This window comes from Hyposmocoma kahamanoa, unplaced genomic scaffold (assembly GCF_003589595.1).
Source record: "Hyposmocoma kahamanoa isolate Upper Pololo Valley unplaced genomic scaffold, ASM358959v1 62, whole genome shotgun sequence".
NCBI lineage: Eukaryota > Metazoa > Arthropoda > Insecta > Lepidoptera > Cosmopterigidae > Hyposmocoma > Hyposmocoma kahamanoa.
Window position 1 is genome coordinate 3373118 of NW_020653850.1, and position 27967 is coordinate 3401084.

The following is a 27967-nucleotide window of genomic DNA, read 5'->3' on the forward strand; positions in this document are numbered from 1 at the left end:
TTCCTGCCGGAACCAGTCTAGTGCGGCAACAATATTGTAAATAATTCTTTTAGTGTCTATAACAAACTCGAAGCAAACTCTATTTACATTATAATTTATGCTTTTCATTGTCAAGTGAGAACAAACAGTTACTACCATATTGAAGAAACTAGCGATGATGTTAAATGTGTAAATTTATAAATGTATAATATATCATAATTTGTTCGTTTAGTATTCGTTGTCGGTCAGCACAAATTGTGTTGCGCTCCCATACGAGAGTATCCTGTCCTTGAGGCCCTTTAGTTTTGCAATATACTGCTTATGAGTTTTTGTATTCGTCCTTTTGTAACGAAGCGCCGTTATCATCTTATCCACTATGTAGTGCAGCCACAGAATATTTGTGTACGGCTCGAAATTCTTCCAATCATTTCTGTTGACAAAAATGAAAAAATTAAAAATGTGGTAGAACTCAACACCAAATGATCTGTGCCTCAAACAAGAGTTTACATGTCCCAAATTAGGGAATTTTGAGTACTAGAATACCAGAAAAACAAAAGTGATTGATCAAGATGATGAGATCGAAAACAATTTAGAAAAGTTTGTTTCTAAATGGATACTGCCAGGAATCGAGCCCGTGATCTATACATTTAGCATTTTTAAATCATATATTCTTTAGTTTACCAATATTACTGGATTTAACATGATAAACTAGCGTGTCAGATATTTACAAATAACAATAATGTTAACTACTACCGTGTTACTAGGTGAAGCCGAAAAAACCCAATACAAAGTTCTATAACAAACACGTAGAATAATTAGCTAGATCTGCTGACTCGATCTGTTGTTCATTAGGTAGAGCGGTAGCCTCGATTTGGCACAGACACAAGTTAAGGTTTTGCTTTTCTTTGCAGCTATATACATTCAAAAGCTAACAATGCTTTGCGCATCCAATATAACACCGTCAGGATGATGTTGCGGCTGTCGCGATTCTGTAGTGCCTCGAACATGTTTGTTAAGGCACGCAAAAACGGTTTCAACGTGGTATTGCGCGAAAAACGAACTCGTTTATAGACAGTGTGGGGCGGCAGTAACAGCATCTAGAAGATGATATCGTCGGTTAAAAGGTAAAACTCACTAATAGCCTAATTGGCCAAAGGGAGATAATTAAGATTTTGTATTTTTTCATTATGAAAAATCACTAAAGGACTGGTATGTATTAAAACATGAAGGACACCACAGACTTACTGAATTTTTCTTGTCATAGATGTTCTTCCCAATAAAGCAAAATTGAAAAAATCTAGTTTTTGAACAAAATGTCACTTAATGAGTTTTACCTTTTAACCGACGATATGTAAAAGATTTGATTGTCCCTTGATGTGGGATCTCACTCAAAGGCTAAGAGTTACTAACACAATTGTGGACCTACTTAAGTTGTCAGGATTATAAATAAATAAATAAAATAACACACACACTCGTGATTGGTCACGCACTAGGGAAACCCTATATCACGTGTGCTATAGACAACTACAAATTACATCCAAACTCGCGGGAGAAACAAATATAGGACATACAAATATTTCTCCCGGCCCGGGAATCGAACCCATGGTCCCACCCAGGTCGAAGGATTTTTTTTTATAATATCAAGTGACGGGACGAACAAGTCCTGCGCCTGATGGTAAGCTACACGCCTGTCCATAACAGTTACAGTACCACTACCCTTACCGTTCAAAACCGAAACACAGTAATGCTGACATTACAGCTTGGTGGCACTGCTATCCTGGACGAACACTTTCACGAGGAGCTCTACTGCTACTAAAATCTCATTTCGCAATGCAGAAATAAATAATACGGACCCCAGCTTATCTCGCATGAGGCGGTAGACCTCGAACTGGTAGTCGCCGACGGTGCCGAAGAGGTCGTCGTCGGCGCCGAGGTCGTTGTAGAGCGCCGCCGACTCGCGGCAGTCGCGCTGCTCGGGCGCGAGCGGGAGCGACAGGCGCGACAGCGAGTAGTCGATGATGGTGGCCGCCACGCCCCGCCGCGGCACGCGGTGCGCGCGCCCGCGCAGCACGAACGTCGCGAACTGCGCCGGGAACAAACGTATTCGTCACTCATCGACTATAACACACTCAACATAGCCCCGCACTAGGGGAACCCTGTGTCGCGGGTGCCATGGACACACACATAGACAACCACAAATTACACCCAAACTCACGAGAGAAATAAATGTACGCCATACAAATATTTCTCCCGGCCCGGGAATCGAAGCTGGGACAGTCCGGCATGGTAACCGTTCGGCCATGGAGGCAGTAACTAAAAAACTAAAAAAGTCGACGACTTCTATTACGGCCTACTCCTACAGCCCTGACTGGTTCGCCTGGAGCTGCAGATTGTAATATCGCACCCTTCAAGGAAGAATGGTATAAGTGGAGTTACGTCAACATGTTGATTGCTCCATTAGATACAGAAAAATGTAACAGCACATTGCAGGTAGAGTTACAAGAACTGGAGAGGATGTAGTTATATTTTTCTGTGTCTAATGGAGCAATACACATATATGACGTAATTAATAATTATGCAAGGTTATTCGTAAAATACTATCAACCTCCCAGATACATATTAATAACTAGATATTACTAACATCAAGCAACCTGTGACTAATGTTAATCTGAATTCTGGGGCTCTAGTGAAAAGAGGTACAAGTCAAACAAGCCAACTTTACAAGGGAGACGCGAAAATGAAATATGATATTTAAGCGTTAAGTGTTTTTGGCGTCTCCCGTCAACTTTACAAAAGTTGGCTTTTTTACTTGTACCCATGTTCACTTGAGCCACAGCTATTATATCCGAGTCTCTAGTTAAAAGGGGTACAAGTCAAACAAACCAACTTTACAAGGGAGACGTGAAAAAATGTTATGATATTAAGCTTTAACTGTTTTTCCCGTCTCCCGCCAACTTTAGAGCCACAGCTGTTATATCAGAGTCTTTAGTGAAAACGGGCACAAGTAAAAAAAAGCCAACTTTACAAGGAAACACGAAAAGTACTAAATGCTTAATATCATATTAAGCTTTAACTGGTTCCCCCTTTTCAGTAAAGCCACAGATATTATAACAACGAAAATTTCAAAATATCGGTCATAAGAATTTTGCAATGTGTATGAACGTATATTCATAAAGAGCAACCCCTAGTGTTTCTTGGTCATTCTTCTAAGGGAATCCTGTCTTACGAATGTTTTATCAATATAGTGTGTAGTTTAATCAATATGACGTTTTCAAGTGTAATTTGCTTACCTATGAAATAAAAATTATTTGAGTTTGAGCAAATAATTTTAATGTATCTAACCTTTTGATCAGTAGGCTTTATCAATACGTTTCCCCAGTGCAAGTCGCGATGTTCGAACTGGAAGGCTTCCTCCCCCACTGCCAAACCGAACGCAATCTGCAAATGACAAATATAATATAAAACATCGATTATATAGGATAATTAATTGTACAAACTGTTGTATATGACTTTGTTATTGAACAATGTCATATAAATAAACCATTATTTACGCCTGTTTTTATTGTGGGTTTGATTTTTATTCGCAATTTCAACATTACATCTACATATATTTTAAAAATAGACGACACAAAGCTGGGAACACATTTAGCGAAAATTGCGCCGCTGAATATCGTACGCGCATTAACGCCCGGCCACTGGGAATTTAAAATACATTGCAAGCGATACGTTGCAACTGCCACATCTAACCGTTGTTAAATTCTTATTACCGTTTTGTCCCTCGCAATGCGTTGGCGTAAAATCTTTACTGTCATTTTAAATGTTTGAATCCTTTAACGAACGAACGATACTATACTGGTCTGCCACGCAGAGGTCCCGGTTTCGATTCCCGGGTCGGGAGAAATATTTGTATGGCCTACATTTATTTCTCTCGTGAGTTTGGGTGTAATTTGTGGTTGCCTATGTGTATGTCCATGGCAGCCGCGACACGGGGTTTTCCTAGTGCGGGGCTATGTTGAGTGTGTGCGTTATTTATTTATTTATATCGACTAACGATTCATGATACATTGATAATACAATCTGTCAGACGGGACGCAAGCGCATGTCAAAGGTATCAAATAAAGATCCCCAAAAACGGAAAGTACCATGGCAAAACAAAAACACAAATCAAGTAAAACATATTGGCGAAGAACAATAGTGTTTGAACAAAACTCTCGCATAAATCTTTAGACTGTTTTCAAAACTTATTTTCGAGGTCCAGTGTTTAGTGACGCAGATATTTTAGCGGTTGAACAGTGTTAATGTGTTAGAATTTAGATTATCAAAAAAACAGATAGCACATTTGAAACAATTGCTTTTATATTAGTTTGCTTTTAATGTTGCGTTCAAATAAAAAAGGGATTTTTGTATGGCATTCATAGGGTCAATTCAATGCTCAAGTCAGGATTTGAGTATGGTTTAAAGCACTCGAAATCATACTCAAGTCCCTTCCATTAGGGTCGTATTTCCAGTGCTTTAAACCATACTCAAATCCTGACTTGAGCATTGAGTAGAGTTCTAGAATACGACCCTTAGTCTATCGTGCTATGGCTACGTAACAACGCAACGCATATTTTTTTACCATTGCAAAAGCGCGTAGAAAATCATAGAATGATCGAACAACTGCAGGCGACGTATCTGTTTCAAACTGGCTTTTAAGTTTTGTTATGGATGTCGCAAAGTACGTCGCTTATTTTGGCTTTTTAACAATCTTAGTAGGTTAGAACAACATGCGAGTGTTTTATTCGAACAAAAACAAAATAAATTATTAAACAAAAACAATCACACTTGAACACCAAAAGCAGGAATGGTCACCGCAGAGGATAAGTGAAAATCTAGTCAAGATAATGGAGACACTTGAACTAAAAATTCACTTATCATCCGAAGGAACCAACGGGCCATGCAATCGGGATACTGAAAAAAAAAACAAAAACTTGCGAGCCTTTTTAATAAGATCACCATAAGCAATATACACATAATAAAGATGGCGCCAGGGCAGTGGCAGTGCTGTACTAGTGTTGCCATACCCCACATAAAATTGACGCAGTGCTGAAGCATGATAATAAATAGAGTGTCACCCTAAACATTTAAATTCGCGAACGTACATTTACAAATATGGTCTTTAAGTTTTAGTGTGGACTTTGTAAAAAACTCTATACATTTAAGCCTTGTCAGCTAGCAGTTAATAGTAGGCAGCAAAATTAAGCTTTCAATATAAAGAAATCCATTGTTAAGTAACCTATAGACGGAGATCTTCTTGAAAAGGCTCGACAAATAAAAAATAAATAAATGCAAAGATCATTGCTAAAAAAAATTATGACATAAATGCTGATAAGTAAATAGTGCCTAGTGTCCATTGTTCATTGTAAATGAGTCATGAGTTTTTTTCTTTATTTGCAGCTTAGTCAAATGAATAACGCGAAGTTGTGGTCAAATCATCAGGATCCCACGGCACCCATAACACCCAGGCTTGCGGGCAACGCCGATGGAGTTTCAATGCGGTATGCCCCCCACTATGGGGGAGTCCCACGTAACTTCGGAGCCACCCCAGCCTCGGGCGTAAAGTATTTCTCCACCGCAAAAAAAAAATAACATTCAGATTACAGTGTTAAAGTCTATAGCGACTGCGGAAAATATTTGTTTATCTTGTGACCGCCATAGGGTGCTGTTTAATTAACCATACTTATAAGTCACGCGGCCTTAAGACAAAGTTTCAATTTCTCTTCCTAATACCCTACCCTACTTGGCATTTTTGGAGGGTGGGCCAATTAATTTTAGTCCTGAATACAAAACAATTAGACGGGAGACTAATATTCAGAAAACGGTTTATACGGTAATATGGTGTTGAGGTGGTGTATACGGCCTAGCTGTTTTGAACAATAAAACGTGTTAATGTTATCTATTTTTTTAAATGTGACCATAGCCTCTTGCTCAATTGCGATAACCATATCAAGAACGTTTAGTTTCTCTGATATTTTAGATTATTATTATAGACAAGGCAATGTAGATTACAGAATAGATACAGCACGTGAATACGATAAGTAATTTTATTTATAACTATCGCATTTTAATATTCGTTCATGGTTATACATTATAAATGTAATTCTTCATAGTAAAAGGTGTTCATATTGATATGTTTAGTTGACATCTACACCACTCATATGAACAAATGGTAAATTTTAACTGCATGAAAAAATATTCAATACAAGTGCAGGTATTTTGCACGATTTGACCTTGGTGTAGTAGCAATATAACTTAAATCTATGTTTATTAACGCATAGACACGTTCCAAGTGCCTAAAAATCCGCATGACTTCATATCGAATTTTAATGAGCCCGTTTTAATTATTCAGTTGCATCGAGTATATAAACAGAAATAGAGACGAAATGTCATGTAATTTGTTTGAAAACTATTCTGCCAAATCATTACAGTGACAACTGCACTCCGATTGGCTAGCCCTAATTCGAACCAATTGACGGGTGTCGTTAATTGTTTCACTTCAAATTGACCAGTTTAACTTGAACTTTGCTATAATGGACAATTAACGACTGCGGAAAATTGAAAAATTACATGTTTAATATTAATTACCAATGAAATGTTATTCCGTTTGTTTTGTAATTAGATGTTTTGCTGTTTTTACTACATCACCGTATAAAACAGCCCAAAATAGAGATATTATATTTATTACAATAAATAGAGAATATTTTCGGAATATACGGAGACGTACTTACAGGTCAGTTGTTGGCTCTGCACTTATTCAGCTTTCTAATTTGTGATTTCAGTGCAAACGAGAGTTGATATTTAAAAGTGATATAAGGCCCATTTACCTGATGCCAGGGGTGGATGGCCCCTATTTCGTCTCTATTTCTGGTTACGTACTCGATGTTCAGTTGAGACAAAGTTGATTTTCGTTAAATGCATAAATATTTTGAGGAGTCTTGAAGTAAAAATATATAAGACATGACCATTTTAAATGTATGGACATTTATTGCTAGCACGAAAGTTCTATTCTAGAGCGGTCCCTGGACGCAAAACACTCAGCCTTTATGACTCTTTAGTAGAGGAAAAGTTTTACAACATGTTAAAGTAATTAGGAAGAATGAAACGACAACATAACATCGATCTAAACACAGTAGTAAAATATGAGTCATGTGCCCGACCGTATGATTAAGCCACGCGCGGCGATTGTTCTAGCGATTACGTCGTCCGCCGGTGATACGTCAGCGTGGAATAATGCATCAAATATACAATTGGGCGTACTACCGCGAGGCTATCGCATTGCGTCATATCGGCACAATTTCGTAAAACGATTCGATCTTTAATTCACGGGTAATTAGTTTCGAATTCCTATTTATAAACATGGCGTGCATTTTCAAATAAAGGTAACTTCCGCTTTGACGGTAAGAAGTTTTTTAAAATTCTATATTGTGATGCAAATAAATTATGTTTTCGTAAAATTGCAAACAATGTCCATTAGTGTTGTATGTCATGATCTTATGAAGTCCCTTGAGCTTTTTATTACAATTACTAACCTGGGTTTCTCTTGGCTCAAATTTAGTCAACGATATAGAGGAAATTCAGCTACGTCTATTAGAATTTCTGAAAATTTACTCCTAATTACCCAATTTTAAGCCAAGTTATGTTGGGCACGGATCTTTAAATAGACGTTACTAGTTAGTAGTTACATATATAAGTAAAACGAAAGACCGTCATATTTTCTATTTGTGAATTGATTCGTATCGTAATTTGCATAAAATTGAATTAAATAATACCTCAGAATAATAGAACTAGTCACTTTAATGGATTTCATTTGTTTACAATCCATTGACCTGGTTTCAAGATCTTTGGCCTCTAGTTCACTGAAAGTAAACCGCTGTCACGGTTACGATAGACGCAGGGCAGTTTTATCAACAAACTTGTAAGATAAAAGAATCGATTTCGGCAAGAAGAGGTGTGTAGGTGACGCAACTTACGATTTCGGTGAATTATATTATTATTATAACATTGATCACGAAACTCTCCGTTGAAATACACAATTACGTCCAGTCCAAGAGGACAATATGGCTGACACAAAAAGTCAATATAGGTAGCTAACATAATGTAAAACAATGCTTAAGCGACGTAAATACACTGGCTATTTGTACATGCAGTAGCATTTGACACTCCAGAGAAGAAAGGGCATAAAAACCATCTGTATTATGATAACATTTTAAGCTTTTTCGATCTGTCTACATGAAGTTGGAAAAACATAGTTATGAAAATAAAATAGATCTATAAAAATTATTATGATCAATAACATTTCTGTTTTTTACACTCGTCTCTTCTCTGAAATATCGATATCTCTTCCAATGCCACTGTACGAATAAATGCATGTGTAATATGTACTGTGTTTTTGATGGTTTCATCTATTTGCACTGTACCTGAAAAAGTTAAGGATGTTGCCAGAGAATAAGAACCAATTAGTATTATCACTAAAAGAAATGTCTCTTGTAGTTTATTTAGATAAAAAAATATGCAAATTGAAAAGGCTGTCAACCTGATTACTGTGGATATGACCGCCCATAGATATGTGCGAGAGCAAGCAAATATCTTAGTATCGCAAATGTATTGCCGACCTTGAGACATACGATATTAAGTATCCTGTAACACAGCTAGCTGCCATTTTCATTATTTACAAATAGTAGTGTCTGAAAATAAAGTTGATTCTTGTTTGCTGGAGTTGTCCTTGAACCTTTTTCAGTCGAGTGTACTGCTACAAATAAAAATACCTGCAAGAACAGCGCATGCGCCTGTTCAGCGCTGTTGAACTGATAGCTCTCGAGATCTTGTCCGGCGTTGGCAAGTTCCAGCACAATGTATTGCTGGTCGACGGGCAGTATGGCCGGGTTATCGTTTTCCGAGCCGTTGCACTCGTCGTATAATTCCCACAGATCGAGTAGTCGGGATGGATAACTGCCGTATACAGAACGTACAGCTAGCACCTGTAATTTAACACAAAGTTGTGAAGTTAGCTGTAATAATCAAGTTGAAAAAGCGCTCGCCTCTCATGGCAGGAAGTTTGGGCGGGATTTTAACAATTGAGTCATTCAGAAAATGTGAAATCTTGATCTAGCGTGCAGCTTCACCAACTTAGCGATTTTTATTTTATATTTAATTCACTAGATTAAGCGACATTTTATTTCTATTTAACGACTTTTTTGGTGCCTATTTAATTAGTAGCAGTAGAACTCCTTGAGAAAGAGTTAGTCCAGAAGGGCTAGCACGACAGGTCGCGACTTGCAGGGACATACTGCCACCTTACGTTCCGGTTTTGAAAGGTGCTGGTGAAATTACAGGCACATGAGACTTATCAACTTATGTCTCGGGGTGCAGTGCAGTGCCCCTGACATCTTTGCGTTTTTAAAGCTCTGAGTGGCAGTGCTACTGTTATGGACAGGCGTGTCGCTTACCACCAGCCATACGACTTGTACGTCAAGTCACTTGGTATCATAAAAAAATCACATTCATCTTTTAATATAAGTTAGTGAAATTATCTGAATTATTTTATGCGTTACTCAATATGGTAAGTTTCTCATTTGTGGTGTATTGATATTTTGTCTGTGCTATGACCATAAAGGTCTCGCCAGTGAAATGATCCTTATATTGAGTATCATGAGCGTCGATTTTCCATATGGAGTGGAAATACACTTTTAGCGACAATTAACGACTTTTGAACGTTCTGTCTAGCGACATTTACTTTAGTCTAGTTGGCAACACTGTTAGCGTGTAAAATTGATTACCGCAAGGCTGATAAATAAGGTAGAACTGACAATGTACCACCGAAAACCGAAAACAAAAACATTGTAAATTATTATTGATACAAAGACATTGTAAATTGTGGTGTATCCGTATGCAAATTGTGTTCCATAACGTTTACCTGTTTCGATCTCAGATTTAAATAACATTTACTAATTTGTTTCCTGCACGAGGTGAATGAGAACATCGTGAGAAACCCAGCACAATACATCTTAATAATGACAGTGAGTGTGGGACTGTACTGCCCTGCCTCCCATCTTCATTATCTTCGGTAAAGTTCTAACATTTGCCTATGTCAAAATTCGTATAAGAAAGCAAATTATACTGAACCAACATTGGATCACGAACGTGATTAGTTTGAAGTCACGCTTTCCGATTGGTCAGATCATGCCCGCGAAACTTCTTCGTAGATTGAGATTAAAATATGAAAGCGATTAATTTTGCCTTAGGCGATGTTATAACTTCACTAACTATATAATGTTACTGTTTTGCGGAACTGACTGGATCGGAAGATGCGATTTATAGTAACCATAGCATAATTAACTTTATATCATTTGTGTAACGTACAAACTACATAGATACGAGCTCAAAAACAGGTCACGCGTATTCCGGACAATTCTCGTGGCCTCACAATACACATTTACTAATCATTTCCTAGATTTGCAAGTTAAGAAAAGCATCGAATTTTTTTGCCAATAAAGCTTAAAAAAATATCAATATACATACATATACGTAATACTAAATGTGAACCCGGATTCATTGTAAAGGAACTAGATTTTTTTTTTGTTTTTATACATATATCAATAGTAATTACTTGCCAGATATAAAAAAAAAGATTTCATAAAAAAGTTATTATAATTATAAGCAAAAAAACCTGAACTAGAATTTCTCTAAAGCTTTAGTAATGAACACCCGGTAATTCGACACTTACCAATAAGGAACGTGTTACTATGATAGAAAATTTTGTTCTAAATTTTATTAGAAATTAGAAATTAATTTAAAAAAGAAGTCTAACATTAGCGCGTGTCGGTCACTGCCGGCACCACCTTAATTACTCAATAGAAAACATATGGTAAGAACGTTTATATTAATGTAGAAGTGTTTATTATTAAGTATGTAATTAGTAAACGATGTACACGTGGCAAGATTAAATTACAAGCCGTGCATAGCTGACGTCAGTCATATGAAATGCGTAAATTATAAGACAAGTGACCTTGTTTCATTGCCATTACGGATAAAGTCGTTTGACAACTATGCACGCAAATATGACGCACATGTCAGTGGCGTTTGCGTTAATTGATGACGTCTTAGTGTTATAAAAGAACCCATCACAAACTGGTTCCGATTTCATCTATGGTCTTAGGTTTTTATAAATAGATCTAGAACATGTTTTTTGTACGTGTTGTATTCATATTTTAGTAGGTATTGCTTTTTTCTATATTATGGCGTCAGTTTAATTGTTAAATAATTGCAAACTAAACCTAATTTAAGTATATAATCAATTGCTAATTACCCTATACTACATATTAAACAATGTCATCTTTGCTTATAAATTTAAATGTTGTACTCTGTACCGCAGAGGCTAAAGACTAAGGCCTTCAACCAGTGTGTCCTGTCAGTATTCACCTATGGCATGGAAACAACGACTCTAACAAAGAAATCAGCACGAGTCGCACAGAGGGCAATGGAAAGAGCAATGTTAGGAATAACATTTGCTCGATCGGATACAGAATGAGCGTATTCGACGGATAACCAAAGTCGGGACGTTGTTCACAACATTGATACTATGAAATGGAAATGGGCAGGACACAGCTAGAATGGATCCAGATCGGGGGATAAGGAAGATCATGGAGTGGCGACTATGGGCCAGCACGCGCGGTAGAGGTCGTTCGCCCCTTCGGTTGAATGACGTTAAAATTGTAGCGGGCCGTAAACGGATGCATGTGGCACGGGAGCGAGGTAAATGGAGAGATACGGAGGAGGCCTATATCCGAAGATGACTAGAGTAGAGGCTGCTTGATGATGATTGACGATGAAGGACTTTGTACTTACGTAATTTGTGGATATAAAGAACTTACTATTATCGATAAAACACAATAGCCGACTTTCGTTTACTTTTGTTGAGATTTTAATGTACCTACTCATGATTTACATGTATGTGGTCTTAAAATATGCATTCGTTTATGGACGGTCTAAACAAAATGACATCACCTGTGTACTTTTGTTGAATTAAAGGAACTTTGTATATGTTCCGCATTTGCCAGAATCAAAGTCAAAAAATCTTGACGTGTCTAATAATGTCAGGACTACAGGAAGGACAGGAATACAGGACTCGACTTTAAAATTAAGAGGTTCGAGTTTTTGTCAAAAAGACTCAGTCGTTTTCAGTGAGTTCTAATTCAAAGAAAACATTACAATATTATTATGTGTGTTTGATTGATTGATTAATTTAACAAAAATGTTTCAATTTCTTACACCATGCGTCTCATATGACTCGCGATTACCGAGACTATAAGGTCCTTTTATTCCTATAAACATTTTAAGTAATGATTTGGTTTTTAATCCCTGCGGTTAAAAGACTTCCACTCAAATTAGACTTCAGTTTTAATCGTATGACTCAAGACTTAAGGGTTAAAATTCTAGTCTAGTTGTGAGACATTTAAAATAAGTCGAGCTTTTTTAATAGGCCTTAAAAAGACTGAGTCTCTTTCATCACTATATTTTTCCCATTTCACCAGTTTAATTGCACAACATCCTTTATATTTATATCCAAACAATACTATAACAGATGAAGCGGAAATTACTGTTCTAAGACAGTAAATAAAAGAAGAACAATCCTTATCTATCAGGGAATTTTTAAAGAACAAAGACGTCCGTTTATCGCACGAGTCTATCATAGAAACGTCTTATCAACGTCTACAGACAGACATTTTGCCCGTTGCCCCCTTCATTGCGTGATAAGCGTGCTGCTTTGCCGTTTGAAATGTCACGCTATATCTGCCAGTCTCATTTAAATAGTAGACTTGTTATATCATTTCGTAAATTGACTAATGATAATAAATGAAGGTGAACACATACTTAGCATCGGATACATTATATACAAATTATGAAGGATAATAATAAATAGAGTTTATATCGAGTTCTTAGGTTTTCGCGATTGTTACACATAGGAAATGAAACTATTTTTCCGGATTTAAATCGCGTATATTTGTTTTTTCAAACAAACCGACGTTTCGGGCCCTTTACAGGTCGCATGGTCACGGTTGACTTGACACGGTCACGGTTGTTGTTTATGTCAGTAACATATGTTCTATTGACGACCTCAAAGGCTCAGCGGACAGCTGTGTGGAGGTCCCGCTAGGGTCAATTTGGGAAATAAATTTTCAAAATTCCTTCTGGTTTCGATGTTCGGGACCGATAATTCCCAAAGTGGTCATATCGACCCCCAGAGGCTCAAGGCGTCCATGTCACCGGAAATAATACTTATTTTGTACAATCAACTTCTATACCAACGTGTTTTCACAAATAAATTAAATGATTCGTTCTGTAGCTCAGTTGGGAGACCGTCAGCCACAGTCGCTGGTTTGAGTCCAGCCGGATCAAAGATTTTTTTTCTCCGTTCGATCTTTGTATTAATAATTAGAATAAATTACAGTTATTATGAATTATAAATGGCTATCAGTATATGTAATGTAGCCTGGAAGAAATTATTACTCAGCAAAATGGTCGCCTATCCTACATAAGCTCATTACGTTATACTTAAATTACTGTTCTACGTCGTCATTGTAATTTTAATGTGCAATAAAGAATATTTAATACATTCAATGGATATACTCGTAAATAATACGTTGCGCCAAGTGATTGAAATAAACAAATAGATACATACAACATTTGCGTCCTTCTTTCCAGATAAAGACGATAACGGCTAAATATGCCCCACATTCCGTTATCAAAACCTTGGAACAGTCTTCCCATTGATTGGAGTAATTCGTGCGGATCTAATTCATCATTAACTCATTATACCTCCTACGGCTGAGCAAAGGTCTTCTCTTCAACATGCAAGTTTCATGGCAATGTTTTACTTCACAATTAGCAAGAGGTATTACTGGTAAACATTCACGAATGTACGTAATTAATTAATGTCATAAAGTACCTGCAGTCACAGGGATTCTTTCAATGGAGAAACAACATTCTCCCACTGGGCTACAACGGCTCAAGATATAATTAGTTGTTTCGAAAGCCAAAGAAAGTTGCAACGACAATGGGTTAATGCAATGTCATTAGAAAACACCGCCTTTATTATAGTGAATAGGTTACAGTGAGTTGTTTTCTATGGCGTGTTTAAAAAACCGTTATCTTCCAACAATAGTGATTTACAATTAATTGTTGCATAAATATTTGACGGAACGGCACGGTGAACTTCAGGTTTAGGTTTATATAATACCATAAACTCATAGCAGGTTCCACGGGTGGGAGCATGGATATTTGTAACTAGTGTAGCATGCACACAGAACAATAAATACAGTGAAAGTGGTTAGTTAGCGTCTGACGCGTATGTCTCGATAGACCTATCTGAGCTCAGTCCGCCATTTTAGCTTTGTATGGTATGGTTGTGTCATTCATTCGTCCAAATTCTCTAAAATCCTAAAAAAATGCCTTATAGTGTGTATGCCCTATATGTTTTGGAGTGCAATTATATTACCCTTGGTGGTATTTTACATCATCCGAAAATGTCATTTTAATAAATTTTCAATTGTGTTCATCGAATTTTTTTGTTGCGAGAAACGTAAAAAGTAAAAAAAGTAAAAGTAAAGCTTATACTCCTGCAATAACTCCAATTCATCGTCGTTCAGCAATGAACCGCTAGATGGCAGTATATTGATTGAAATTTCAATATAAAATTAAAACGTCGTAAGTTGCAATAAAGGTATTGAACTTTCAACGATATGGTGACAGGATAAAGTTTAAATTATATTAACAATCCAGAATTTGTTATTTCTTTTTAAATTTGAAACTACGACCAATCAATCAATATCAAGATTTTGAATTGATTGGCATCGATCTCTCTCAAAGATCATAACAACGGCCTAACGCTGCCCACATCCAGGAATTTCTCGTAAACCTGGCCGCCCCTTGACAGGCAAAAGCTCCTGTGGCATTCCTGCATGCAACTATACTAACAATTCTTACGCGGTTTCCTTATTAGGTATGCCCAAACATGCCGACATAATATCGTGCTCGCCCCTAGCTTCTCTTCAGATCAGTCGCAACGTAGCAAGCTGGTTTATTACCAGGTTTATATTTAAAAATGGTTCCGAAATATCGGGAATAACGCCTATATAATATCTCATAATCATTATATTTTTTTCGGCTGTTTTCGTGATAACATCGATTTTGAAATTGCTATTTGCATGTTTTTATTTAGAAATTCCGCATAATTTACATACTTCTCAATAACGAAAAAAACCTTAACTGATACCATAACGTTGTGTGGCGACGGGTCTATCGACTTCACTAAAGCGAAATACTAAGAAACAAAAGGCGGTCACGCGTTAAGGCGCTCACTCCTGTCTACTAAATCCTATACATTTATAGACGTGGTCAGAACGACTTCAGTATGCGTCACGCCTTAAAAAATAACAAAGCACACGGAACGCGAACCGCGTGACCCCATTCTCTTTACGGAGTCCCTTATAAGAGCTTCGGCTCACCAGGCTATCTCAAACTTAGTGTTAACCTTGCTTTATTCCAATTTTGACAAATAAGTAAAATAAACATTGTTTTTGAGATAAACCAAAACCACTCCGTATAGTGGACGTGTATTTTATATAAAAGTCATACAAATGATATATGATACAAATTGGTTGTACGGAGTGAAAGTGCGTCCATATGCACGAGTGGCGAAGTCGTGGTGGGGAATGCGTCGCTAATCATCGCGTTACGTCATTCTAGGAACACTGCTGATTTTACCGAGTCTTGGCATTTGAACGGTACAGCGGGTATAATATGAAGCAAACAAAAGCGTCGGTCGTTACCGGTCTCTTTCACTCTTTACATCAAACAAAGAAAGATTAAAGATTATCTGGCAGTTGTTCTTAATCTCCTCTAGACTTTAGAGATTTACATCTAAATACATTGGAAAATAATACTACGCATCTCAATCGGTGTTGTGGTTCAATGGACGCGGTCTGACGTTAGGTTGCTTATTTTATTTAGCTGATTATGTTTCTTGTTATCGACTGATAAAAAAGCTTCTACCTTTCCTTTGCAGCATAATAATTATTGTCTTCTAAACTCTATAAAATATACAAGTAAATGTTTAACATAGAGTGTAGATATGGGGCATAAACTAGATAAATTGTGTCTCATTCACAGTAAAAGTAGAGACAGTTAAAAAATATTTGATATATCGTGGGGGATAGTGCAAATCCGCGTATGTAGTATTGCACTAAACCAAATTTTATAGGAAAGGGATACAATGTTATTATTTTGTTATTTTAATGGCTCCGACTTTCGTTTTTGCACACTAAGCATTAATTAATATTGTCTACGGACTGATAACAACAGATCCCCGTAATGTGTCCCAAATCACAGTAATGTGGTTGCCATGACATTTACGTGGATTTGATTTGGTTACTAAAGTATTGAAATTGAAAGTCATAATCGAATGCTAGTTACGCGTAATTGCACTATCCCCGACGATATTATAATCTAGCACAGATTTGGTATTGTACTGTATGAATATGTCCTAACGATGGACACAGGTGTCCTCTAAGGCATAGATTCAATTTTTTCTTGACTTAAGTTGACTCACATTTATCCGCAATCTCTACTAATGGAAAGTGAAGATGTGGTTGGTACACGCTCGTCTAGGTGTCCGTTCACTTCAATATTTGATTGAAAATTCCTTTATAAATACTTGAAACCTTATTGATGATATTGCGCACAAGTTTCGTGCTAATTTTACGATCTGTAAACAATCCGATTTTTAAGATTGTTGTCAAAATGACGGTTTACAAAACCCAAAATTCGCGATCAACAACCCTACTAGTATCATTATAGGTCACACGAATCTACAGATACTATTGTTTTTGTATGCGTGGGCCTTTAATGTTTCGAAGAAGGTTGTTCATAAAATTTAAGTTCTTGCTTTTAACATAAACTTGAATATTATGTGACTAGTTTAATCACACAAGTTTAGGTTCATAACTGAAATAAGGGCCTGTACGACCTTTAGTTAAATAAAAGCTCTCAGCGATCTTCAACAAAATCAACACGAACATAAACGGTAACTTAAGATCATATCAACACAAATTAGTTGCGATGGTTAGGTTATGTTAACTGTTAAGCAAGATGGAGATACCTTACCTAGGATATATCTGTTCAAAAACTAGAATTTTAAAGTGTGCACGGAAACGGAAATAGACGCAGACGGCTCGTAAATAATTACCAAACGGTGGGAAAAATAAAAATCCATAGTAAAAACGTCGAGGTCAATAAACATGACATTCGCTTTATATCGTCACTCTGCCTCTGATGACCAGTTGTCGTAATTAGCATTTGACAAAATCTTCAGAGCCACATATTTTCAATTTGACATTTCACTGAGGTATTGCTAGGGTGAATCTCTATCTCGGGTTATATTCATATACAGGGCTTACCACGGCTTGGGTTTATAATATATTGCAGAAAAATCCTCAATTTTTTAAAGTTTTTTATTTAGTAACATGCTCAATCGGAGGACCGGGAAAAATATGTTGATACGATATTTCTTACTTATATCTTTTTATCTCACAACTTCAATCGGAATCATATAAATGCAGAATTCTTATGACACATTTGGTCGGACGATTTGAATTTTGTAAATGTCTTTGAATGCAGTAATACATACTTTTAAAAATAAAATAATATATCCATGAAGCAAAACGTGATAACTAGAATATTTAAAGTACTTTCTCCTCGTGTGTCATTGCCATGGGACTCCGAATATATACGCAATGTCAGCATGTTTTTGATAATTACTGAAAATCATATTTTTTTTAAGGATGTTACTCAAGCGGAGTATGAAATGGTTTTAAAAAGTAGCCTTCAAAAAATCTCATAGGAAGGTCAACACTCTAGACTAATTGAAAACATGAAAACTTGTGTCATTAGCCTCTCAGTCCTCGCCAGCCGCGGTCACAGATAGCTTAGATAACATAAAACAATAAGCCATTTTCTGTGTAGTTTGTTAATATTTACAATAGTACTACTAACAACATGAAATTGCGTGGAAAATTAGTTATTCAAATATTCCATTTGCGTGTTATTACTAAAGATCGGAGTCGGCGTATTTAACCAGACTTGAAGGAAGTATTTACCTGAATGTCAAGGAAGGTATACACACATCGAGTGGAGAGTGCTGTCCTCAAATCCCTTGTATTCTATTTTGTCTTGCAATTACTTTACTACAGCAGTGTATTTAAAAGGGAAGTTTCGTATTTGTAAATAAAAACTTAATAATTTAGTTCTGATGTTTTTCCATTAGAGGGAGGTATTATTCGCGCTATGTGTATAAAGGAACTTTTGGTAATTACCAAATATGTATTTACATATATTCAGTCTATTCCGGCATGCCTCATTATAAACAAGCCGTAAAAGTATTGGTGGAGTTTCATGATAACTAAAACGTAGCTCCTACAAAAGCAACAAGATCAAGATTTTTTTTATATCAAATATGATACAACATCATACACATTGTTCAGTAGGGCTAGCACGAATGGGCGCGGCTTGCGTGAGAGCGACATAAAGCGCGGGATGTCTATGCGAGAACAGCAGTATCTCGCGCTTACCCTTCAAAACCGGAACGCAGCAATACTGACATTACTGTTTAGCAGCAGAAAGAGGTAAAGTGGCAGTACTTAACTGGACGAACTCTTTCAGCTCTACTGCTACGTACTTATCAGCAAACTTGAAACCTACCCAATTCCAAAACAGTTTAGTTTTGCATGTCCCCGTCTCTTATATAAGTTGACTTTTTTTTTAAACCTTATGTATATAATAAAAATATTATCTACGTATATTATATTATCCACCATTGCCTGCATAGAAAAAAAACATTTATGATGGTAACGCGTCGACTTTGCCGATAGTACATTCAGGCCTAAACACTCTACTTAGATGAGGTAAGCGAGAGTGGAACGTACATGGGTTGGTGGTGAATAACTGAAATGACAGAAGAGAACCGGCTAGTAAAAACATTAGCATGGGGTCTAGTGCATAGCAATAGAATGTACTTAGGTTCACTCCACACAATGGAATAGCATGTGCCAATGTTTCAATACATCTATTGTTTAAAGGTTATTATAATACTTAAGCTATGTAAGAGCTACAACACGTGTTCTATTACATAAACGTACGTAATTAGTTGCATTTTTCAGATTGCCAGGTGTTCAAGGGTTTATTACTTTTTTAAGATAGCACGTGACGTAACGACCAAGTGGTGCGAAAGGTGGTTAGCATTGAGTATATATAACCAGAAATAGAGACGAAATAGGGGCCATCCATCCAAATTGGGCCTTATATCACTTTTAAATATCAACTCCCGTTTGCACTGAAATCACAAATCAGAAAGCTGAAATAGTACACCGCCAACAATTGACGTGTGTGTACGTCTCCGAATATTTCAAAAATAATCTGTATTTATTGTAATAAACATAATATCTGTAACAATGAAGGCTGTTCCATTCGGTGGTGTGGGAAAACCAGCAAAACATCTAATTACCAAACAAACAGAATCACATTTCATCGGTAATTAAATATGTCATTTTTCAATTTTCGTCCATAATAGCAAAGCTCAAGTTAAATTGAGTGAAACACTTAACGACACTCGTCAATTGTTTAGAATTCGGGCTGGCCAATCATAGCGCAGTTGTCCCCGAAATTATATGACAGAATAGTTTTCAAACAAATTAAATGACATTTCGTCTCTATTTCTGGTTACTTTTGGAGGTATTGTTTGCATGTTGTTTTTGTATATATGTTACACGATAACTCCGATCTTGATGATACTTTTTTTGTTAAAAGAGGGTAACCTCAGTAGTGGTCCCATTTAAATTTGAAGTAAATATTCCACATCTAAGGGTGGCAAACTAGGGGATGAATCCGGTTTCGCGCACTTTCCGATAACCAATTCCAATAAAACTTGGCAAATAGATGTAATTCGACTAACTTTCGAGGTCGGTTATTTTTATAAAAAGTTACAATTATTAGCATGGTATAATAAGACAAGTACGGTAACTCCATACAAACGTAGCAGCGCGGCTTGTATGTGTGCGCGCCAGTCGCGTGCCGTGTCCGGACGCACACGTTCACGTAATCTCACGTTGCATAGTATGTTTTCAGTTTAGGGGTCGGTAAAGTGATTATTGTTGAGACACGAGTGAGAAAGTCGTTCATAATTACAATGTGATATTGTAAACTCATTGTTAATATAAAACAATACGCAGGAAAATACATGATACAAACGATACATATGTCAATTTTCGTTAACAATATGTGAGTTTATATTTAATTGTGTGAAGGCAATGTTCTTGTTTGTTTAATTAGTTATTTTAATATTTATAATATGGCAAGGAAGTTTGTTTGCTACAACAGGTGTAACAGAAAGGCGTGATCATTTATAAACGGGGCTGAGTGAGCCAGAAATCATATATTTTTTTTTTTTTTAAGATTCGTCTAACTAAGTAACAAACACCACTATGTAACAAATTTCCAAAATGGTTCTGTTTCTGGTTTGACGGTATTAGTTTCTGTTTAATTGAAGAGCGAGTGTAGAAAATAGTAGCCATAGCCCTGCTTATATACTATAACTGCTATAACTTTGCTTCTGCACCTGTCACAATGGTATTTACATTGCTGCCTATTTACATAGGCTACATAGTGGTATTTACATAATGTCGCAAATCTATACATTTCTAGGTTCTTTGTCATCAATTTGCAGAATTTTGGTTGTAAGATACTGTTGATTTTATGTCTTCGAGAGAAATCTGAGAATTTGGACGTCTCCGTAATGGTACACAAATGTCAACTTTCGTTGCCCTGCCCACAAGTGCAAAGTTTTACACACAGGACAATTAGAAAATGATATTGATAACCCAGAAACAAAAATCATGTCACATGTTGTAATTTTTTAGTTTGAGTAACGTACGAAGCGTAGGGGTAACTTATTTTTTGTGCTAAAGTTGTTTGTCACCAGTTGAAAATTATAGGACATTTTCTTTACACTCTGTATAACCTATCATGTTCCACACTTCACTACGCTGCTGTTGATCAAAACTGTCTATCACTAAATAAACAAAGTTGACTTACCTCATTAAAGATGTCAGTTGCGTTCTCCAGAGAATGCAAGTCCAATGCGTCAATCTCCTTGCCTTCATCAAAGTGACGTTCAATTTCGGCTATGGGAGCGCGTAGTGCGCTCAATTCCCTGTTGAACGAGTAAATAATAATAATAATAACTTTATTCAGGAATGCAGTAATTTGCAATTTATTTAAAGCAAAATTTATTAATAATCAAAATAAAACAAAAAAAAATAAGATCACAGTATAAAAATGTAAACAATGTGAAAACTCTAAATAAAAAAAATAATACCATAAATCCAAATCTTAAAGTAAGTTTGCAAATAAAAATACTTTAAATATACAGACAGCAGCACATCAATTTCGTTGCACTGGAGGTCATATTTGAACCAAAGTGTTATAGCTTGATGTGCTGTCGTCTAATACTGTACATATAATATTTTCGAAAACTTGTAATACTTAGATCTTTTGATTGAGTATGTATCAAGAGCTTATGTAAAGAAAGAGTTGTTGTACTATTCAAATTCTGTAACTAAAAACAATATTCTCTATCGTTATAAAGTTATTTTGTTTTATATTTTCCCTATTAAATACCAGTTTTTAAGGTTACTTCGGAACTTGAAATGCCACAATGTTTCAAGACAATAATTTACAGTGGTGCAAGTTCGTTAGTACCTATAGTATCTAAATTTGAATTCTGACAAAAAGAATGCTTTCGTATTGTTATGTATTTTGTCATACCGTTCTATATAATCCAACACTAATGAAGGAATGATTCACATTGGCTCCGAGTGTTCAGAAAATGCCAGTCCATTCAATGAAAGCAGTGACTCATACCTTAGCCGATATCTAATGAAACTAAATCACCTTTTACAACGTAATGAAATGACTCACTAGTAAATATTGACAAAGTAACGCAATAATGTGCAATTTTAGATTAGTTTGTATCCCTTTATCAATAGGACACTGATTGCTATTCAACAAATAAAAACACATTAATGTTGGCACAGTTGTGCTACTATGCAACGGTATGAAATTTCTTTAGTTCATTTATAATTCTACCTTTATTAGTCTTTGTTCATGTTCCGGTTAGGGACAATGACTGAATTACATCTACAGTGACAATATTTAAAAGCTGTTTGGTTGACACACCTAATTTATGCAATATTTCTTTTTAATTAGTTTTCAATTTAAAAAAATCTAATGCAAGGTGAAAAACTAAAAATGGTCAATAAAAAAAATCCATACTCTCTATAGTTGTGCATACTCTATCGTCGACCTCATTGTCACTTTCCATCAGATGAGATGGAGGTCAAATGCGAACTTACTTTTTAATAAAAAAGAAAAATCCGTCCAAAGAAAAATAAGCGTCCAGTTACACGGTGCGAAAGTTTTCACGTGGCCGCCGCGCGTCGACCGCCCAGTTACCAAGCTTTCACGTACATTCATGGCGAATCTGAATTCTATGTACTAGGCAACAACATTTCAATTCCTTGGAATAACACAACTGCGCGGTCGCCGCGTAGACCAAAGACAAACCAGGCTCGTCCGCACGCCCGGGACCCTCATTTAAGTTAAAACGTAAAAGCTAGTCAAAGTCAAATAATCATTTATTCCATAGGTAAAATTTTTACATTTGGAAACGTATTTTTTACGCTGACCTCCCTGAGAAGAACGAGCAAGAAACTGTAGGGATTGCTCTTTTCAAATAAACTTAAATGACTTTGAATCATAATTCTATGGAATCTAGACTCTTGTTGTCTTCCCATATTCTTTATCTAACACATACTCTTCAATTTTGTAATATGACTTTTCAATTAAAATACTTTTAATCTAAGTTTTAAACTTAAGAAATGATAATCTTAATATATTCTCCGGAATCTTATTGTAAAAATGTATACAGTTCCCTATAAAAGAATCGTTTACCTTAGTTTACGATAGAAAAACGATAGCTAAATAAATAGAGCGTATTTTGCCATGACAGTTAGATGCACGCGGTCGTTGCACGGCGGCCACGCAGTCTCCGGCGTGAGCGCGATGAAATTCATGTCGAATAAACGCGCCCTAAAGGTTTCTTGATAATACAAATGACACATAAAAACAAATAGAACTGTAAAGATGTTTAGACTCACATAGCAATCACAATTTCAGAAATGATCTCGTGGAAGTCCTTCTGTTGCTCCCCATTGACGCGGGTGGTGCCGGCTATAGGCACTATCTTCATCACACGCGCGCGTCCATCGGGCGCCCGCCACAGAAACACTTCTCCGTACAGGCCTTCGCCGATCTTGTGGCAGTTCTTTAATACCCTGTATAACGACATTCAATTTTAAGGCCTAAAACATTATAATCTTTATTACAATAGCAGAAAGAAAGACTTAGGCTCATTTTGCTTTAGTGACAATGACTTATTGACATGCATCAGTTGAGAGTTGTCAAAGTTTCTGCTCATTAATAAACATCATTCAGCAATTAATTACAACTCAAGATCATTAAATCATCATCAATTAAATCAGGTGAGATGGTGTCATCCAAAACGCCCTTGTTTATAGTCTATTAACACATGAGAGGTTGAGATGTATCGGGATCTAAGTAATATCTCAGCCAATATGCACTTAATATAGGGTCTAGGTTATATAGGGTAATAAGAGCCTTTATTTTAAGGGTGCTGGTGAAATTTCCGGCACATAGGACTTATCAATGTTATGTTTCAGGGAGACAGGCACGTGCCTCTCAGATCTATGCCATTAAAATCATTCCTGGCCATTTGATACTTGCGATTATATCTCTGAATGGCACTACAACTATCATAAGTCGGCATGTCACTTACCACCAGGTTTATGATATCATAAAAAAAATTAAATGATCAGGACTCTCTTCACTAATTTTACTTGTTTTCACTCAATTCTCCACTAATAAGTTCGTTTTCAACTTTTGTTCACAGAGAAAATCTTTGCAATATTAAACAGCCCAAAGAGTCACACAGTGCGCATAATATGTTAATCAAATAATATGTCTAAGTTCTAATGTACGCACTGTACAGAGCATACAATCAATTGAAAATATAGTATAACTGTGAATGTGCAAGAAATTTAAATGGACAGAGTAACTGAGGCAGTATTAAGCACATCAGAGAAATGGATAAGTATCTGAACAGCCGATATAGGCTAGTTCATCATTTAAGTAATTAAAATGGTAAAATGTATTAAGAATAAACAGACCTGTATGAAGAAATATGCAAGTGGAGGAGCATAAGAGATTTGTCAAGAGCATAGCAAGTGCAGATTCAGTCTCTGCCTACTAGAGTGGGAAACTGGTGTGATGATAGTGTGTATGTAAAATTGTAGAATACACAACAAAAAGAACCAAGAACTTAATCTTTATTTATACGAATTTTGTACTTGGGGAAAATGCCCAAAAACTACATAGAAACCATATTAAAATGCCAGCATATTTAAAAAGCAAGAATAAAAGAGGTCACCTTTAGCTTCACATCACTACAATGCCTAAAGGTCACAAGCCATTGAACTTGACACCTCTATAAATGCCAGTGCATTTTTCTACATATCTACACCTAACACCACCTGCTCTTGAATATTTGCCAAGTTTGCTTGAGTACTGTAAGTATAGTTGTATATTTATAGTTCTTACTAATACTAGATGAGAAATAGTTTCTTTTAGGTATACAACTTTTAATATTGAAAAAAACTACATATTGTAGGGGATAGTGCAGATTCACTGATCTGTATGTTGGTAAAAAGCGAGTATCTGCACCAAACCATATTTCACAGGAGAGGGATTCAATGTTACTACTTTGTTATTGCAATGGCTACAACTTTCATTTTTGCACAGAAAGCATTCATTTACGTTGTCTGGAGACTGATAACGAGATTCACATAAATCACACTAATTAATATTCACACAAGATTTACGCAGATTTAATTTGGCCACTAAATTACAGAAATGGAGACTCATAATTAAATTGCACCCCTCATGGAAGATGTTTATTGCTTCGTGTTTGACGTAACCCCACTTATGCCACTCTTCCTTGAGGGGTAACCAATACCTATATATAAATTTTAATTTCGTCTAGTATCAATGATAGGATTTGTCGTCGCACTGTGTTCGGATCCATGCTTTTGCACTGTATTTTTAAAGTGGATTATAATTGATGTTGATAGAAATGAACAAAAACTACCATTTGGCATTAATAAAACAAGAACAAGTCAAAATGTGACTTATCAGTTTTTGTTCTGATGGTCCTCAATTGTAACAACCAATGATAATAATATGCATTACTAAGCACTTTGCATTAATTTTAGTTCTTCAGAATAATTATATATTTACCTAAACTTCCAAGAGGTAATACACAGTGTAAAGACCTCCCTCTGAAATATTAGAATTATTATAGGTGCTGTATTTCGTCTACATTTTTCATGTGCCACTAACAATTTACAATCATATTTTTCTTTGTCTTTTTTAAATACAAATATTTTGTTTTTGTCTTTTATTTTTAACCATTGTGGGATTTAAGAGGGAGGTATTATCGCATCTGTGAATTACTTAAAGCTTAGGTAAATATCTCTGCATATTCCAATCTCTGTTAATGAAGGTTATTTTTATTATTTATATAAGAAGGTATGCCACATTACAAAAGGTATTGTACAAAAATTAAATTTATAAGGGTAGATCTAAAACAATGCAGCATGAAAATTAAGATGATGACTAATTTGCAGAATTACATTACTGTGGTAATAAAGCGAACTTGTCTACCCGACCTACTTAAAGACAGTTTTTTCAATACAAGGTCATATCAACAATGACATGCTCTATACAGATATTGAACTGAAATGTAGTGGTACTTACGTATCTGGATAGCATTCATCAAACAATATAGCGTTTGTTTGATTGCAGCGTCGCAGCACGTAATCTCGGGCAGTGGCAACGCGCGTGGCCTCATGGAATTTCTCTAACACAGTAACCTCGCCGTCTGTGATCGAGAGCTTCGATAACTCGACAATCGTATCATCACAGTCCTCAAGAAATCCTGGAAAATACAACGCGTCAATATACCTGTACGACATCAAGGCGGGGTATGACACATACGAGGAAGTTCTTTAGTGAATGGACTTTCCCCTGTCTTAATGATTACGCATCATGTTACGTGCTTTAAATTTCGAATTGTACAGTAGAATACATCTTAAACAAGCCCTCTCAAATATAAAACTAACCTGGGTATTGCGGGGAAAGATGCATGCACTTAGCTTTAGACACTTTTCACTGAACAAAGACGCAGAACCAAGCTATTATCCCGTTAGGGATAATGGCAGTCAAATCAATCAAAAAACACAAATAAACACTAAAGTTTCTTATGTCTCGTTATTATTAGTGAATAATAACGTTTATAATTCACCACTACACGTTTCAACGCTCAATTAATTTATAAAATAAAAATAAAATTATGGACAATGACCAAACGACAGCGTCTTGCGTCTTCTTCCGCGAATTTAGAGATGCGCTTTGTGATGCCGACTAAAGTAACGGTACATTAGTAATAGTAGCAGTGTACAAATCAGTCACTGATATAATGTATTAGTTACTGAAGTTACTCGTTTATTACTAAAGTGTAATGAGGAAACTGTGTGAGATACATTTATTCCTATATTAACCACGTCGACCGTCAACACGGACAGATCATGATGTCTGGACATAGGAAAATGGGCATCGTCATTTACGTGACTCGTAAAAGTATTGCTTCGAGCAGGGCAGTCCATGCCGATGCCGCGCGGTACTGTGTCAACACATTTTATTTTCAACAAATGTGTTTTGTACTAGTATAGAGAAACGAGTTTTTTGTATGTGTTTACACGATATTGCATACTTTGTTTGTTTAAAAATCTTGAAAATGCTAAGAAATATAATATTAATTGTTCACTGTATCCATAACAAAATAAGAATGTGTAATAAGAAAAACACCAGTTTAAAAAATGGCATATTTTGGAAATTGTATTTTTTACACGGTAATGTAGACTGCAAAGGCGACCAATTGCTGCCGTCCATCCAGATTAAACTTCGTATCAAAAAGTACAGCGGACCCACAGAGTCCTATGCACGGGATATCTACGACGATTTGAGTGATGGCGTCATAACACGTAAATTAGTGGCCGTTGACATGGCATTGCAAAAATAAAACAACTATAGGAAATTATGCACACAGCTTATTAAATATTAGTAATCATAATTAATAACCTATGTTAGTAATAAAACTACAACTACAGAATTATGCGTATATAATCCATACTCGTCAAAACAAAGACAAAGAAAATAGCAGGTATCGAACATAGGTATGGCAAAAGTGTAATCCAACTCTATATACGGCCACAGATTATACTCTACGGTATTGCCAAGTCAAAATATATTTTCTACCGCATCAAAGGTACAAGAAAATGTTGTGAAAACTTACCTTTCAAATCCTCAAGTACAGTTGTACTACTTAGGCTTATTCTGGAACTATTAGTTTCCTGAAAGGAAAATTCAGGTTTTTAATTAAAGAATAAAAACCAAAATGAAAAATGTGCAAATGACACAATTACTTACTTTTACAATCCGAATAGTTGATTTGCTCGGTTTACACACGAATGTACTTCTGCGACTATGAATTGATTCATTATGTAGTGTACCTGAAACGAAATTTTCTTAGAAAACAGCATTTTTATCGATAGTCACGCAAATCGAATTACAAACCTGACATTACACAGAAACTTTGGATGGAGGTGACAAATTGGACTTGAATTTGGAATTATTTTTTTTGTTGTAA

The 27967-nt window shown here is 36.0% G+C and overlaps 1 protein-coding gene across 2 annotated transcripts; it reads right to left on the minus strand.

Annotated features, from left to right (window-relative positions):
- Window positions 1-27933, minus strand: LOC113229531 (putative serine/threonine-protein kinase haspin homolog). 2 transcript variants are annotated; one of them, XM_026463162.1, is made up of 10 exons: window positions 27895-27933; window positions 27748-27830; window positions 27614-27671; window positions 26017-26197; window positions 23283-23459; window positions 21160-21277; window positions 8784-8996; window positions 3322-3417; window positions 1833-2062; window positions 1-409 (listed from the first exon to the last, which is right to left on the minus strand). In XM_026463162.1, exons 1-10 carry the CDS (start codon window positions 27899-27901, stop codon window positions 208-210), a joined length of 1365 nt encoding a protein of 454 aa, XP_026318947.1. In that variant the 5' UTR covers window positions 27902-27933; the 3' UTR covers window positions 1-207. The 2 variants fall into 2 exon arrangements, with proteins under 2 accessions (XP_026318947.1, XP_026318948.1); XM_026463163.1 differs by lacking the exons at window positions 27614-27671; window positions 27748-27830; window positions 27895-27933 and adding an exon at window positions 26382-26553 and having other exon boundaries at window positions 3-409.
- Window positions 27934-27967: the final 34 nt, after the last annotated feature.